The following is a 13,686-nucleotide window of genomic DNA, read 5'->3' on the forward strand; positions in this document are numbered from 1 at the left end:
CTACCCTACTTGCTACATGACTGCTCTGGCCCCAACAGTTATTAAAAAAATAAAACAAAAGAGAGCCAAAGTGATAATACAGCTGGTAGGGTGCTTGCCGACCCAGGTTCAAACCCCAGCACCCTATATAGTCCTCCAAGTCCCAACAGGAGTGATCCCTAAGCACAGAGCAGGGAATAAGCCCTGAGTGTATAAGCCAGATGTGGCCCTGAAAACCAAGCATGAGCAAACACACAAAATTCCAATACAGCCACTCAGTGTGTGTGGCATTTTCGCTTCTAAGGCTCCTTTGTGCTTTGGCACTTGAGGAACTTTGCGATGAAAAAGCCGATACAGTCCATATTTGCCAGCTGGATCAGCTGGTCCGAGCTGGCCTCCTGCAGAAACTGGGTGTCTGAGTCCTGGAGTGGCGCGGCTGAGGGGTCGAATCGCTGCAGTTGTTCTAAGAGTACCTGAGACAAGCCAGCTCCTGTCATGCCTGCACTACCGAGCCGTGGAACCTGTTTGGAGAAAGAAGTAGCACCTTCTCTAGACCAAGTGACAGGGGCAAATGCACCCCAACCACACAATTCCAGGGAGCGGGAAAGGCATGAGACATTCTTCCATCTGGGTGGCTTGTAGATGCTGTTCCTGTGTTACAGCCATGGAGTGGGGGAGTGAGGATGAAAGCACCCCAGGAATGGGCACCTATTAGGTGCTCCAGAGCATGAGAGAAGCCCGAGCTTCCCTTCTAGGAACATACAGAGTCCGATGTCAGCTCTGCCACGGCCTGAAGTACTTGATAAAAACCTCAGTAAAAAGCTCTGCAAAGCTTCAATAAAGAAGGTGGTGGTGTGCCTGCCTGGCACCGAATGAGCATTGATACACGGGCCCTGGCCTCACCGTAACAAGAGATTAAAAACAGCCTTATTATCAGATGCTCCCTGACAGGCATTCCTTGGACATCTCCAGATTTTTCTCTCCGACCCATGCTAATTGGATCTCTTTCTGATGTGGTACATAAATATTAGCGATTCATAAAGGAAGGCTGCCTCGGCACTTAGAGGCAACTGGGAACTGCAGGAACTGAGTGATACTTACTACATAATACCACCAACTTTAAGCTTGCTAATCTGAACCGAAGTCAGCACTTCTCATACCATTTGTGTAATAGAACATAGATTTGCAGACATATCCCTGGCAAAACACGTTGCTTACCAAATAATCCATCTCCTTTAGTTGTATATGTTGGTATGTGTGTGGCATATGTTTAGGTACATACAGAGTGTATAAATGAACACAGACAAAATTCCAAGGGAATTCATAAGTATTACTTCCATCTAAACATCTTAATTATTGAATCTGGGAACCACTTCTCATTACTTTTTTTTTGTATTCCAATTGCTTCTAGAAGTCAATCCAGGAAGTTATAAAACCTTCAACATATCTGAATGAATATAAACATTATTACAGAGCTAAACAATCTCAAATATGGAATGAACCGCTAATAAAAAGTTTTAATTAGGGCCCGGAGAGATAGCACAGCGGTGTTTGCCTTGCAAGCAGCCGATCCAGGACCAAAGGTGGTTGGTTCGAATCCCGGTGTCCCATATGGTCCCCCGTGCCTGCCAGGAGCTATTTCTGAGCAGACAGCCAGGAGTAACCCCTGAGCACCGCTGGGTGTGGCCCAAAAACCCAAACCCCCCCCCCAAAAAAGCTTTTTTTTTTTTTGGTTTTTGGGCCACACCCGTTTGACGCTCAGGGGTTACTCCTGGCTATGTGCTCAGAAATCACCCCTGGCTTGGGAGGACCATATGGGACACCGGGGGATCGAACCGCGGTCCATCCGCTTGCAAGGCAGACACCTAACCTGTAGCGCCACCTTCCCGGCCCCCCAAAAAAGTTTTAATTAAAAAAAAATACCGAGGCTGGAGCCGGAAAGATAGCATGGAGGTAGGGCATTTGCCTTGCATGCAGAAGGACGGTGGCTTGAATCCCAGTATCCCATATGGTCCCTCCGAGCCTGCTAGGAGCAATTTCTGAGCATAGAGCCAGGAGGAACCCCTGAGCACTGCCAGGTGTGCCCCAAAAACCAAAAAAACAAAAAAACAAAAAAACAAAAAAACTGAGGCTGAAGCAATAGCATGTGTAGGGCATTTATTTGCCTTGCATGCAGTTGGCCGAGCTTTGATCCCTGATATCCAATATGGTCCCTCAAGCCTGAGAGGAGGCATTTCTGAGCACAAAGTCAGGAATAACATAAATGCCACAAGGTGTAGCCCAACTACTAAATCAGGGGTGGCAAAAACGCGGCTCCCGGCCAAAATGAATGCGGCTCTTTGCCTCTTCTCATTATTTTGTATACTGTGGCTCTTTGCCAAGTTTGGATTTTGTTCTGCTGCTTCTGAGGAGGGACCTCTGAGAAGAGATCTCCAAGTTTGGAGTCCCGCCCCCAGGCTGCATCATCCCGTCTCCCATCCCTCGGAAACAACTGCACAGGCCAGCGAGCGTGGCGGGGACCCGTGTGTCACATGTTGGGTCACATCTGGCCGTTAGTTCTTAGTGTGGAGGACGCAGCACACCCTCATCATCACTGCAGGATTTTTACCCTCACTCAAAATGGCAAAATGCAATTATGTGTTGAATATATTACTATAAAAATTATATGCTTTTGTGTGTTTGTTTTGTCTGCGTGGTATGGCTCTCTGACTCTCCCAGTTTAAAATTTTGGCTCTTTGTGTCAAACTTGTTCGCCACCCCTGTACTAAATAAATAAATAAATAAATAAATAAATAAATGTCCTAACAGAAAAGTCGGGGAGCTAGAGAACTTCTACTATAAAGCAAGAAACCATAAAGCAGCAGGATTCTTGGATAATCCTATAGCGGATAAAAACACCCTGCACACAGCAACCCAGGTTCCATCACTAGCATTTTATATGGTAACCCAAGTCCACCAAGAGTGATTCCTTAACATAGAGCCAGGACCAACCCCTGAAGATTGCCAGCTGTGGCCCAAAAATCAAAATTGTATGAGCAAACAAAGATCCCAAAATCCTGAAGCAGCAATAATCCTAAACAGCCCTCAGTCCACCCACTAGTGTTTGATATTCTGTTTATTCAAGTCTGTCCAGGGGTCCTCAAACTTTTTAAACAGGGGGCCAGTTTACTGTCCCTCAGACCATTGGAGGGTCTGACTATAGTAAAAACAAAACTTATGAACAAATTCTTTTTTTTTTTTTTTTTTTTTTTTTTTTTTTTTTTTTTTTTTGGTTTTTGGTTTTTGGGCCACACCCTGTGACGCTCAGGGGTTACTCCTGGCTATGCGCTCAGAAGTTGCTCCTGGCTTCTTGGGAGACCATATGGGACGCCGGGGGATCGAACTGCGGTCCGTCCTAGGCTAGCGCAGGCAAGGCAGGCACCTTACCTCCAGCGCCACCGCCCGGCCCCAATGAACAAATTCTTATGCACACTGCATATATCTTATTTTGCAATGAAGAAACAGATACAAATACAATATGTGGCCCGCGGGCCATAGTTTGAGGACCACTGGGTTTAAGCCTTGAGAAAAATATGCTTAATATTTTCCACATCAGAAAAATCTAGGACCAGGAAGTCCTAGAAAGCACATATGAAGCCAGAGCCAATGTCCAGTGAGGAGGGCAACTGAGTTCCATCTCTGCCAACTCAAGCACAGAGTCAAGCCAATCCCTGAGCACCACCAGGTGCGGCCACAAAATTATTTTTATTTAAGAACAGACAGCTAAACTAGGTAGCAATTAAACCCAATAGCAGTGAATGAAGCAGAAGAAAAACTTGGTCAGGACATGAAAAACCTTGGGCATAAATACAATCCAAAAAACTTTCCTGTTCACTGGAGTACAGCTTCGAGACATTTTGTCTGATGTATATCCTCCTTGACATCCAGTGCTCATCACTGCACTTAAGCTGCTGTGGCTGGTTGATGGCACTGCACTGAGAAGCTGGGAACTCTTACCTGAGGCTGAAGCTGAAGGCAAGGAAACTTGGTGAGGGCCCAGGCAACTTGCTCTTCATTCTCTGCCAGGGTGATTGTGCATGTGCTGTAGACCAGCAGGCCCCCTGGTTTCAGCAGCTGAACCGCCTGAAGGGAAGAGGGGTCAGGGCACAAGACCCAAACATGGCTCAAGGCAATTGACAGGGACAGTATTGGAGAATCATTTCAATGCTGACCTGGATGGTCACGATTCCTTCACTAATGAGTCTATTCTGGACGAGAGTAATTTAACTATCTTGGATGTGCCGTATAGTCCCGTAGACCAATACTTTGCCAAACACAACCATTCAGTTTCACAGCATTTAGATAGCATTTTTACATGAAATTATATACTAACATAGGCTAGACACCTTGCTGAATTCTTATATTCAGACACTTACATAATGCTCTATTTCTACCATCAAATTGGACAGGTCCCAAACCGAACTTTTAGTTTCCTCTCAGACCCACAGGAAAAATATTCCCATTCTTCCAGAAGCTTAGACCAATGTTCAGATTATCCTAACAGTTCCAATCTGAATGTTTCACACACACAGACACATATCACCATCTTTCATCAATACAAGCTACTGGCTCCACCCCCAAGTTATATAAAAATTTGGCTACTAATCATAGTTCCTCTGCTATGGCTTTAAGTCAAGCCTCTTATCTTTGGTACTTGTATTATCACAACACCTTCCTACTTGACTGACATGTGTCCTTCCTGACCACCAGCAACAATCTATTTGCAACACATAGTAAGAGCAGTGCTTTTACAGCTGGTCAGTTCTCAGCTCAAAACTGCAAAGTGTCCTTCACCAGAACTTGGATTCCAAACCAAAGTGCTCTGGTGGGTTTCCAGGCCAGGGCCAGCCTCTGGCTGACCCAGCTCGTGCTCTTTGCTCACTCAGCTCTACCAACACTGGCCTCTCCCATTCAATAAAAATCCCATCTCATTCTCCGCATTCTTGCTCCCTTATAGTCTGACCTTTGCTTACATGTCACATTTTCAGCTATGCCCTCTGCCAGCATGTACAACTACAACTACAATCCAGCATGCCAAAGCCTCCTTCTATTTCAGTTTGCTCCATTCTTCTATGGCCTTATAATATTATCAATCTCATCTATTTATTTTCTATCCCATTTATAACAAATTACATGAGTAAGGACAGGGACTGTTGGCTTTTCACACTGTATTGCCAATACCTAGACTAGTATTATTAGATGTAGAAGGTATTCCATGAGTATCTTTACAGAAAATACATCAAGAAATAAGAAGTGAACACAAAAATAAAAGAATACTAAAAATAAGTTTGATTTTTAAATATATATATATAGATATATATATATATATATCACATTCAAAGGCACGCACAAACACATTTGGAAGCTGTAACCACAATATAGTGGAGAGGGCACTAGTCTTTTTTTTTTTTTTGGTTTTTGGTTTTTGGGCCACACCCGGTGGTGCTCAGGGGTTACTCCTGGCTCTCTGCTCAGAAATAGCTCCTGGCAGGCACGGGGGACCACATGGGACACCGGGATTCGAATCAACCACCTTTGGTCCTGGATCGGCTGCTTGTACGGCAAACGCCGCTGTGCTATCTCTCCGGGCCCAGGGCACTAGTCTTATATTTGTATCAAACCTGAGTTTGATACCCAGCATCACATATGGTCCCCCAAGCACTGCCAGGAGTGAGGGGGTGGGATTCGCAAGAACCCCATCTGGTGATCATCTGACTGGTCCAATGACAAGGTGCTGCTCAGGGCCTGCAGTGCCCTGAGGATTATTCCAATACTGGGGTGGACCTCAGGAGTCTCTGGGGATCCCCAAGAGAACCAGGTGGTTACATGATTATCACCTAAGGATACACGATAAACACCTAGTACACTTTTCCTATAATATATAATGATGTATAAATTAATCTTGTGAATTGGTGGTGTATCTCTACGTACCATTTTAAGCCTTGGCAACAACTTGTTCCTATGTACTTTAACATGGTATCTACACATAATTCATGTCCAAGTAAAAACCAACAGACTACACCATGATCCTCAAGGACCACCAGAAGTGATCCCAAATTTTTTAAACATCAGAGTAGTGAAAGTTCATTTTCTCTTACAGAAAAATGGCATCACCTACCACAGTAAAGAGCTTCCTCTGTAATGGCTGATATGAAGTCACCTCCTTCAAAGTCCAAGTACAGGCCATGTTTGGTCTCTGGCCCAGTCCACTACAGGGCGCATCAAGAAGAATTCGGTCAAAGGATTCTGGCAGGAATGGAGGGTGCCCTATGAAAAGAATTACACCCATACTTGCCATCTGCCCTACTTGGTCAAGAATAGAAAATGCCTAAGAAAGATATATTACTGGGCCAGAGCAATAGCAAATTGGGTAGGGTGCTTGTCTAGCATGTGGCCAACCTGGGTTCAATCCTCGACATCCCACATGGTCCCTTGAGCTTGCCAGTAGTGGTAGCTGAGCACAGAGCTGTCAGGAGTAACCCCCCTCCAGGTATGGCAAAAAAAAAACAAACAAAAAAAAAAACCAACATTATCAGAAGCAACTTTTATATTAGTCATCATGTGAAAGAGAAAACATTTTCCTCTATAATCAAGTCACTGCTGAAATAATTCTGGAAATATTAAATATGGATTTGCTATATAAAAAATTCAAATGCAATTTTCATAGTTGTAAATTATAAGACCTAATTCAATGAGAATTGAATGAGGTTTCTAATTCTCATTAGAATTAGAATTCTAATAATTCTGAGCTCTGAGCTCAATTCATCTGAGCTCAAACCTGTGATTAAGTCCAGTCTTTCTGGAGAATGACACTTTTTATAGTGATCCCCAGAGTTAATCTACAGTCACCTGAGCACTGCCAGGAGTAAGCCCTTAGCACAACAGGAGTAGCTACCAAGACATAAACTAATTTCACCTAAATAAATGTAAAGATCTAATTGGCTTTACTCAGTAGTTTATGAGGTAAGGGAGCATAGGTTTGGCAAGATGAAAGGAAACAAAACCTTTAAAGGGAGGGTAAAAAAAAAAAAAACTTTAAAAAGATAAAACTGACTCACCTTCTGCGCCTGCAACCATATCAAGATTAAGAGCCTTTGTTCCATCAAAGCAAAATGCCCTGATAGAATTCAGTCCTAACAATAAAGCATTCTGCTTTATTTTTTCTACTTTGTTGGGTATTTTATCCAGTGCTATTACTTCCCCCTAAAAGCAAACAAATGAAAAAAAAAGTGTAAATCTAAACCAAATATAAAAATTAATGAGCAAAGTAGTTTTCTCATGTTCTTCCTAACTCTAGATTTGAAACTAAGTTCATTAACAAAATGTATTAAATTTAAATCATATACTTAAGTCTTTTCTTTTTAAAAACACATTTTCAGAGCTGAAGATATAGTATAGAGAATAGGGTGCTTAGCTTGCAAGCAGATGGCCCTGTCTCAATCCCCGTCACCCCAAGCTTTTGGTCCTCCAAGCACATCCAGGAGTAATTCCCTGAGTACGGAGCCAGGAGTAACCCTTGGCATTTCTGATGGGTGGCCCCCCAAAAACCATCCTCCCCCTACCCACCCACACACTAAAAATATCCACATTGGGGGTGGGGGTGAGGGGCTTGGGACACACATGACGGCACTCAGTAACTAGCTCAGAAATAGCTCCTGACAGGCTGGGGGTGGGGGGAACTATATGGGTTGCTAGGAATCAAACCCTGGTCCATCCTGGGTAGTCCTACAGCTATGCTATTACTCTGGCCCCCCAAATCCACAATTTTTTTTTTTTTTTTTGGATTTTGGTTTTTGGGCCACACCCAGCAGTGCTCAGGGGTTACACTCATGGCTCTGCACTCAGAAATCACTCCTGGCAGGCTCGGGGGACCATATGAGATGCTGGAGATCAAACCTGGGTCAGTCCCAGGTTGGCCGAGTGCAAGGCAAACACCTACCCGCTGTGCTATCACTCCGGCCCCTCTTTCCAGATGATTTTCTTCTAAGGTCCAGCTATGTCCAGTTATGTAGCTAACATAAATCAAAAAACTCAAAACCTGAGTTTGTAGGTTCGGGAATGGAGCTCAGTCAAGTACTTGCCTAGTGTATGTGAGGCCCTCAGTTGAAATCCCCAGCACTTCGTAACAAACATACAAAAGGAGAAAATTGCCTCTCCTGGCTGATGACTCAATCAATTGCTATTTCCACTGTAGTATGTAATCATTAAAAGCAAAACACCTGAGGGCCAGAGAGATAGCACAGTGGGAAGGAGTTTGCCTTCAGTGCAACTGTCCTGGGTTCAATCTCTGGCATCCCATATGCAGGACTAATTTCTGAGCACAGACCCAGGAGTAACCACTGAACACTACCAGGTATGATCCCAAAACAAAAATAAACAATTGGAAAAAAACCCGGAAATGTAACTATACACCACAATGAATCTTCCTATTTTACATTCATTTATGTTCTGATCAAATATTTTATCTCACAGGTTTAGAGTTAACCACCTAAATTCTTTTTCTGCGGGGAGGTGATGGCTCTGATTCAAATACTGGAGAACCACTCCCAGAGTTGCTGGGGGAACATCAGTGTAGGAATCCAACACAGGACTCTACAGTCTTTTTAACTATCTCCTTAGCCCCAACACTTGAAATTCTTTTTGAACAAGAGGAAAAACAAAGAGGAAGCATTATTTATTCTTATGAGCAAAGTCTTAATTCTCCACAAATTCAAACAATAAAATGTTTCCACTGTGGGGGCCAGTCCACAGTATTCAGGGATGAGGCCATCCTAGGCCACAGTGTGCCAGCAGGGCAGTGCTGATATCATGCTGGGTGACCCCGATGTGCTGAACTTGAACAATCTTCCTGTACCCACACAGAACAGCTTCTCTACCAGACTAGCTTTTTTTTTCTATTAGAGATTTTGAATCGCTCAAGGACAGTCATCAAGGTTACTACAGCTGCAAGTGGGTATCTGAGATAAATAGGGCAGGAGAGGCAAATTTCTCCTATCTGATTAAGAATATGCATTTTTGTATTATTGTTTCGCCCTTTTGTATGTGACATTTTGTTTTAAGAAATTCTAGATGTGTTGGTTCAAGTATAAAGTGAGAAAGTAAAGTGAGTTTTCATAAGAAGTCTTTGAGAGATCAAAAATGATTGGCACTACTGAAAAAGCTGTAAGAGATAGTTGGAGAGCTGGAGAGATAGTATAGCAGGTAAGGTGCTTGTCCTGCACACAGCTGACCTAGGTTTGAACCCCAGTGTCACATTAGGTTAGGGTCTTACAGAGTCCTGCCATGAGTGATTTCTCAGTGCAGAGTCAGGAGTAGGCTCTGAATACAAGTCAGGTGTGACTTAAAGGCAAGAATAAAAGATGAAATAAAAAGCCACTATTTCATCTTGACCTAGTAAAGGCCGATGTTACATTCTTTCTACCAATTCGGTGACTTAAGAACCATCATAGGCTGGGAACTGAAGAGATAGTAGTACAGTGAGCAGGGAGGGCATTTGCCTTGGACATACCTGACCTAAGTTCCATCTCCAGCATCCCATATGGTCGCCCCAGCCTGCCAGGAATGATCTCTGAGCAACAGAGCCAGGAGTAACCAGAGTAAGCCTGGACAAGGTCCAAAAAGAAAAAACAAAGAAGGCTCACATCTAGATGCCGAGTGCATCAGCAATCTGGCACTGTGGGGATGGGAGCAGAGAGCACACACACTGGTCAGATGAACAGAGCTTCTCTGCCCATCAGCACCCTCACAAGGAAGCCTACCTTCCTGCCGCCACAGCTTAAAGCCAGGTTTCAATTCATTCTTTTATGATCTGTCTTCTATCTAGAAAGAATATCTAGGTCACCGTGGTTTACTACTGAATCCCCAGTACTTGGCATACAATCAATATTTTTAATCAGGTAATTACAATTTCACTCTAGATCAAGGCAAGTAACCACATAAGGTATTAACATGAATAAGAATTTTAGAAACTGGTTAGATTGATGGCAGGAAAAATAAATGAGTTACTGGCATATTTCAAGAAATAAGGAAGTTTCTTGATTTAGGGTCACACCTAGCAATGCTCAGGGGCTACTCCTAGCATGGTGCTCAGAGGACTGTAATGCTGGAGGTGGAATGTGAACTTCCTGCCTGTAAAGCCTGTGCTACAGCTGGCTGAGCTCTCTCCCGCCTGCCATGCCATTCTTGAGAAATCTCAATGAAATACAGGTAGGCTTACAAGGCCACAGTGAGTTTGGAAACAGCATTAGCCCTGAAAAAAAAAAGAGAGAGAGAGAGAGAAAGCACAGAGGGGATAAAAAAAAAATAGGAAAAAGGCATAATCTAAGCTAAAATTCAAGGATAGACTTGATTATATTTTCCACAATAAAATCAGCTGTACAATTAAGCCAGATAAGGTTTCTATGCACCACCATAGTTACACACACATTTGATATGTGCCTGTGTAAACATTTATACGTATATGTATGTCTTTAAAATACATATTTTTAAACTGTAACTGGATATTGTCAAATTAATCTGTAGTACTGAAATTTATTTTAGCAGCTTCAGCAAATGTCAAATCTTTGTTTTATGTAATTTTGGGGTCACACCTGGTGGTACTCGGGGGTTACTTCTGGCTCTGCACTCAGAAATCACTCCTGGTATTGAGGAAACTATATGGGACACCGGGGATCAAACCTGGGTCAGCTATGTGCAAAGCAAATGCCCTCCCTGCTGTGCTAATCACTCTGGCCCCGATGTCGAGTCTTTTAAGAACATGAAAACATCTCCTAATTTCAATGCATCTTCATTTTTTGAGGGAAGAAAGCTATTCTGTGTTCTAAGAGCCTTTGGGATACAAGGCCCCGAGACAGCTTTCCCAAAGGATAATTCTCTTCTGAACTTGAACAGGAGGCTGAGAACTAAACAGTCTCCAGTTTGTTTGGACCTGAGATAGCTGAAGGTTGGTTGGATGTCTAAATCCATACAGTTTCTTCACTGAAATATGTAACACCTGAAAGCAATTTTGCTCTGAACAGTCTTACCTCATCATGCATTAGTGCAGCGATATGTGTTGTTTTGCCTCCAGGGGCTGCACACAAATCCAGAATCTTCTCTCCAGGCTGAGGATCCAAAACATGAGTTACAACAGCAGATGGCAAATTCTGTAAAAAAAAAAAAAAAAAAACAGAAAAACTTAACAATGATGTTAAACTTTTACAAGTTACATTACTCAGAATGTACAAGAAAATCTTTGAGACACCAAACAGCTTCCTCTGCCAGACCATGTTCTTTTGTTTATTGTTGTTTTGGGGCCACACCTGGAGGCCCTCAACGGTTATTCCTGGCTCTTTGCTCAGAAATGACTCCTGGCAGCTTCAGGAACCATATGGGTAGTCAGGGATCAAAGCTGGGTTGGCCACGTGCAAGGCAAATGCTCTATCTGCTGTGCTATTGCTCTGGCCTGTTTTTTGTTTTTTTTTTTTTTTTTTTGGTTTGTTTATGCTGGACCATATCCAACTGTGCTCAGGGCTTACTCCTGGCTCTGCGCTCAGGGATCACTCCTGGCAGTGCTTGAGAGAACTATATATGGTACTAAGGACTGCATCCTAATTGGCTGTATGTAAGGCAAGTGCTTTCCCTGCTATACTCTCTCTACAGTTCCATGGTACACTGTAAATATACTAATGTTAGCAAGTTTATCATTTTCTTTTTTTTTTTTTTTTTTGGTTTTTGGTTTTTGGGCCACACCCGGCGGTGCTCAGGGGTTACTCCTGGCTGTCTGCTCAGAAATAGCTCCTGGCAGGCACGGGGGACCATATGGGACACCGGGATTCGAACCAACCACCTTTGGTCCAGGATTGGCTGTTTGCAAGGCAAACGCCGCTGTGCTATCTCTCTGGGCCCAAGTTTATCATTTTCTAAAATGATCTAAGATCTCATAGAATATTAAAAACTACCCATTTCTACAACCACTCCAACAAACCAATTAAAATAAAAAGCAGACTGCTGTTTCTAAATTCAATAATTACCAACATTTGAAGACCACTTCGAAAAATAAGAAAGCTCTAGGGTTTTTGTTTAGTTTTGTTTTGTTTTTAAGAAAATGTGAATAACTGCAATTTCAAACAAGTCATCATCTAACTCTTATTTAGGAAACCTTACCTGAGATCAGAGTTATATAATACAGTGGCAAGACACATGTCCTGCACACAACTGACCCAGGTTTGGTTCCCAGCAACCCCTAGGGTCTCCTCAGCACCTCCAGATATAATTTCTGAGCACAGAGGAGGAGTTACTCAGAGTATTAACCCCTGAGCATAATCAGGTGTGGTTCCCCCAAAAGAAAAGAACAGAATTCTACAATTACTTTTCAAGTCATGAATATGCTTAACTAAAATTATTTAAGGGCTGGAGTGAGAGCACAGTGGCTAGGGCATTTGCCTTGTATGTGGCCAATCCAAATTCTATCCCAGGCATCTCATAGGGCCCCTGGAGCCTGCCAGGGGTGATTTCTGAGCCCAGAGCCAGTAGTGTCTGAGTGTCGCTGGGTGTGGCTCAAACCTCCTCCCAAAATAAATAAAGGAAAAAGAAAAGATCATAAAGAAAAAAAAAGAAGAGGGGCCAGAGAGATAGCACAGTGGTAGTGCGTTTGTCTTGCAAGCAGCCGATCCAGTAGGACAGTAGTTCAAATTCCAGCATCCCAAATGGTCCCCCGAGCCTGCCAGGAGCAATTTCTGAATGAAGAGCCAGGAGTAACCTGAGTGCCGCTGGGTGTGACCCAAAAACCAAAAAAAAAGAAAGAAAAAATGAAAAATGAAGAAACACCATCTTTTTTTGTTTGTTTTGTTTTTTGTTTTTGGGTCACATCCGGCAATGTTGAGGGGTTACTCCTGGCTCTTTGCTCAGAAATTGCTCCTGGAAGGCTCAGGGGACCATATGGGATGCCAGGATTCGAACCACCAACCTTCTGCATGAAAGGCAAACGCCTTACCTCCATGCTATCTCTCCGGCCCAAGAAACACCATCTTAAACGTATCATTAAACTTAGTATTGTTGAGGCAAATCAGGGCCATGCCAGTGCACTAAACAAGAAAAACAGAGACCTCTTACAGAGTTTATTTCAAGTCTAGTGTACTCCAAAAATGAAAATTGTATAGACTAAAGTCCAATATTAAAGCACTAAACACGTATATAGCTATCAGGGATACAGGGAATCTCTACCTAGAGACAAAATGTTACACCTTTCTCCTAAAAATCATAACAAGGAAAGTAAAGGTCAGAAAATTTCCAACTCGGGGCTGGAGATATAGCACAGTGGTGTTTGCCCTGCAAGCAGCCAATGCAGGACCTAAGGTGGTTAGTTTGAATCCCGGTGTCCCATACGGTCCCCCGTGCCTGCCAGGAGCTATTTCTGAGCAAATAGCCAGGAATAACACTTGAGCACAGCAGGGTGTGGCCCAAAAACAAAAACAAAAACAAAAAAAAGAAAATTTCCAACCAATAAAAACATTAAGAACTACCTGGTTAAGCATAAGCTGAAAATATGAAAGAGTTCAAAGCAGAGACTCAGTTAAATATTTAAATGATGGCAAAGTTTTTTCAAAACTTCTGGGGCTGGAGATAGTATAGTGGGGAAGGCACTTGCCTTGCATTTGGATGACCCAGGTTCAATCCCTAGCACCACAT

General features: G+C 43.1%; 1 protein-coding gene across 1 annotated transcript in view; it reads right to left on the bottom strand.

The window, feature by feature from the left end:
• Nucleotides 1-265: 265 nt before the first annotated feature.
• NSUN6 (NOP2/Sun RNA methyltransferase 6) overlaps nucleotides 266-13,686 on the bottom strand; it is a 36,080-nt gene continuing 22,659 nt past the window's right edge. The window contains exons 7-11 of the mRNA XM_049777796.1: nucleotides 11,043-11,162; nucleotides 7,077-7,221; nucleotides 6,137-6,285; nucleotides 3,976-4,101; nucleotides 266-500 (exon numbers count right to left, since the gene is read on the bottom strand). Coding sequence (XP_049633753.1) covers nucleotides 279-500; nucleotides 3,976-4,101; nucleotides 6,137-6,285; nucleotides 7,077-7,221; nucleotides 11,043-11,162 — 762 coding nt within the window. The 3' untranslated portion in view covers nucleotides 266-278. The remainder of the gene's footprint in view (nucleotides 501-3,975; nucleotides 4,102-6,136; nucleotides 6,286-7,076; nucleotides 7,222-11,042; nucleotides 11,163-13,686) is intronic.

This window comes from Suncus etruscus, chromosome 7, assembly GCF_024139225.1.
Source record: "Suncus etruscus isolate mSunEtr1 chromosome 7, mSunEtr1.pri.cur, whole genome shotgun sequence".
Lineage (NCBI taxonomy): Eukaryota > Metazoa > Chordata > Mammalia > Eulipotyphla > Soricidae > Suncus > Suncus etruscus.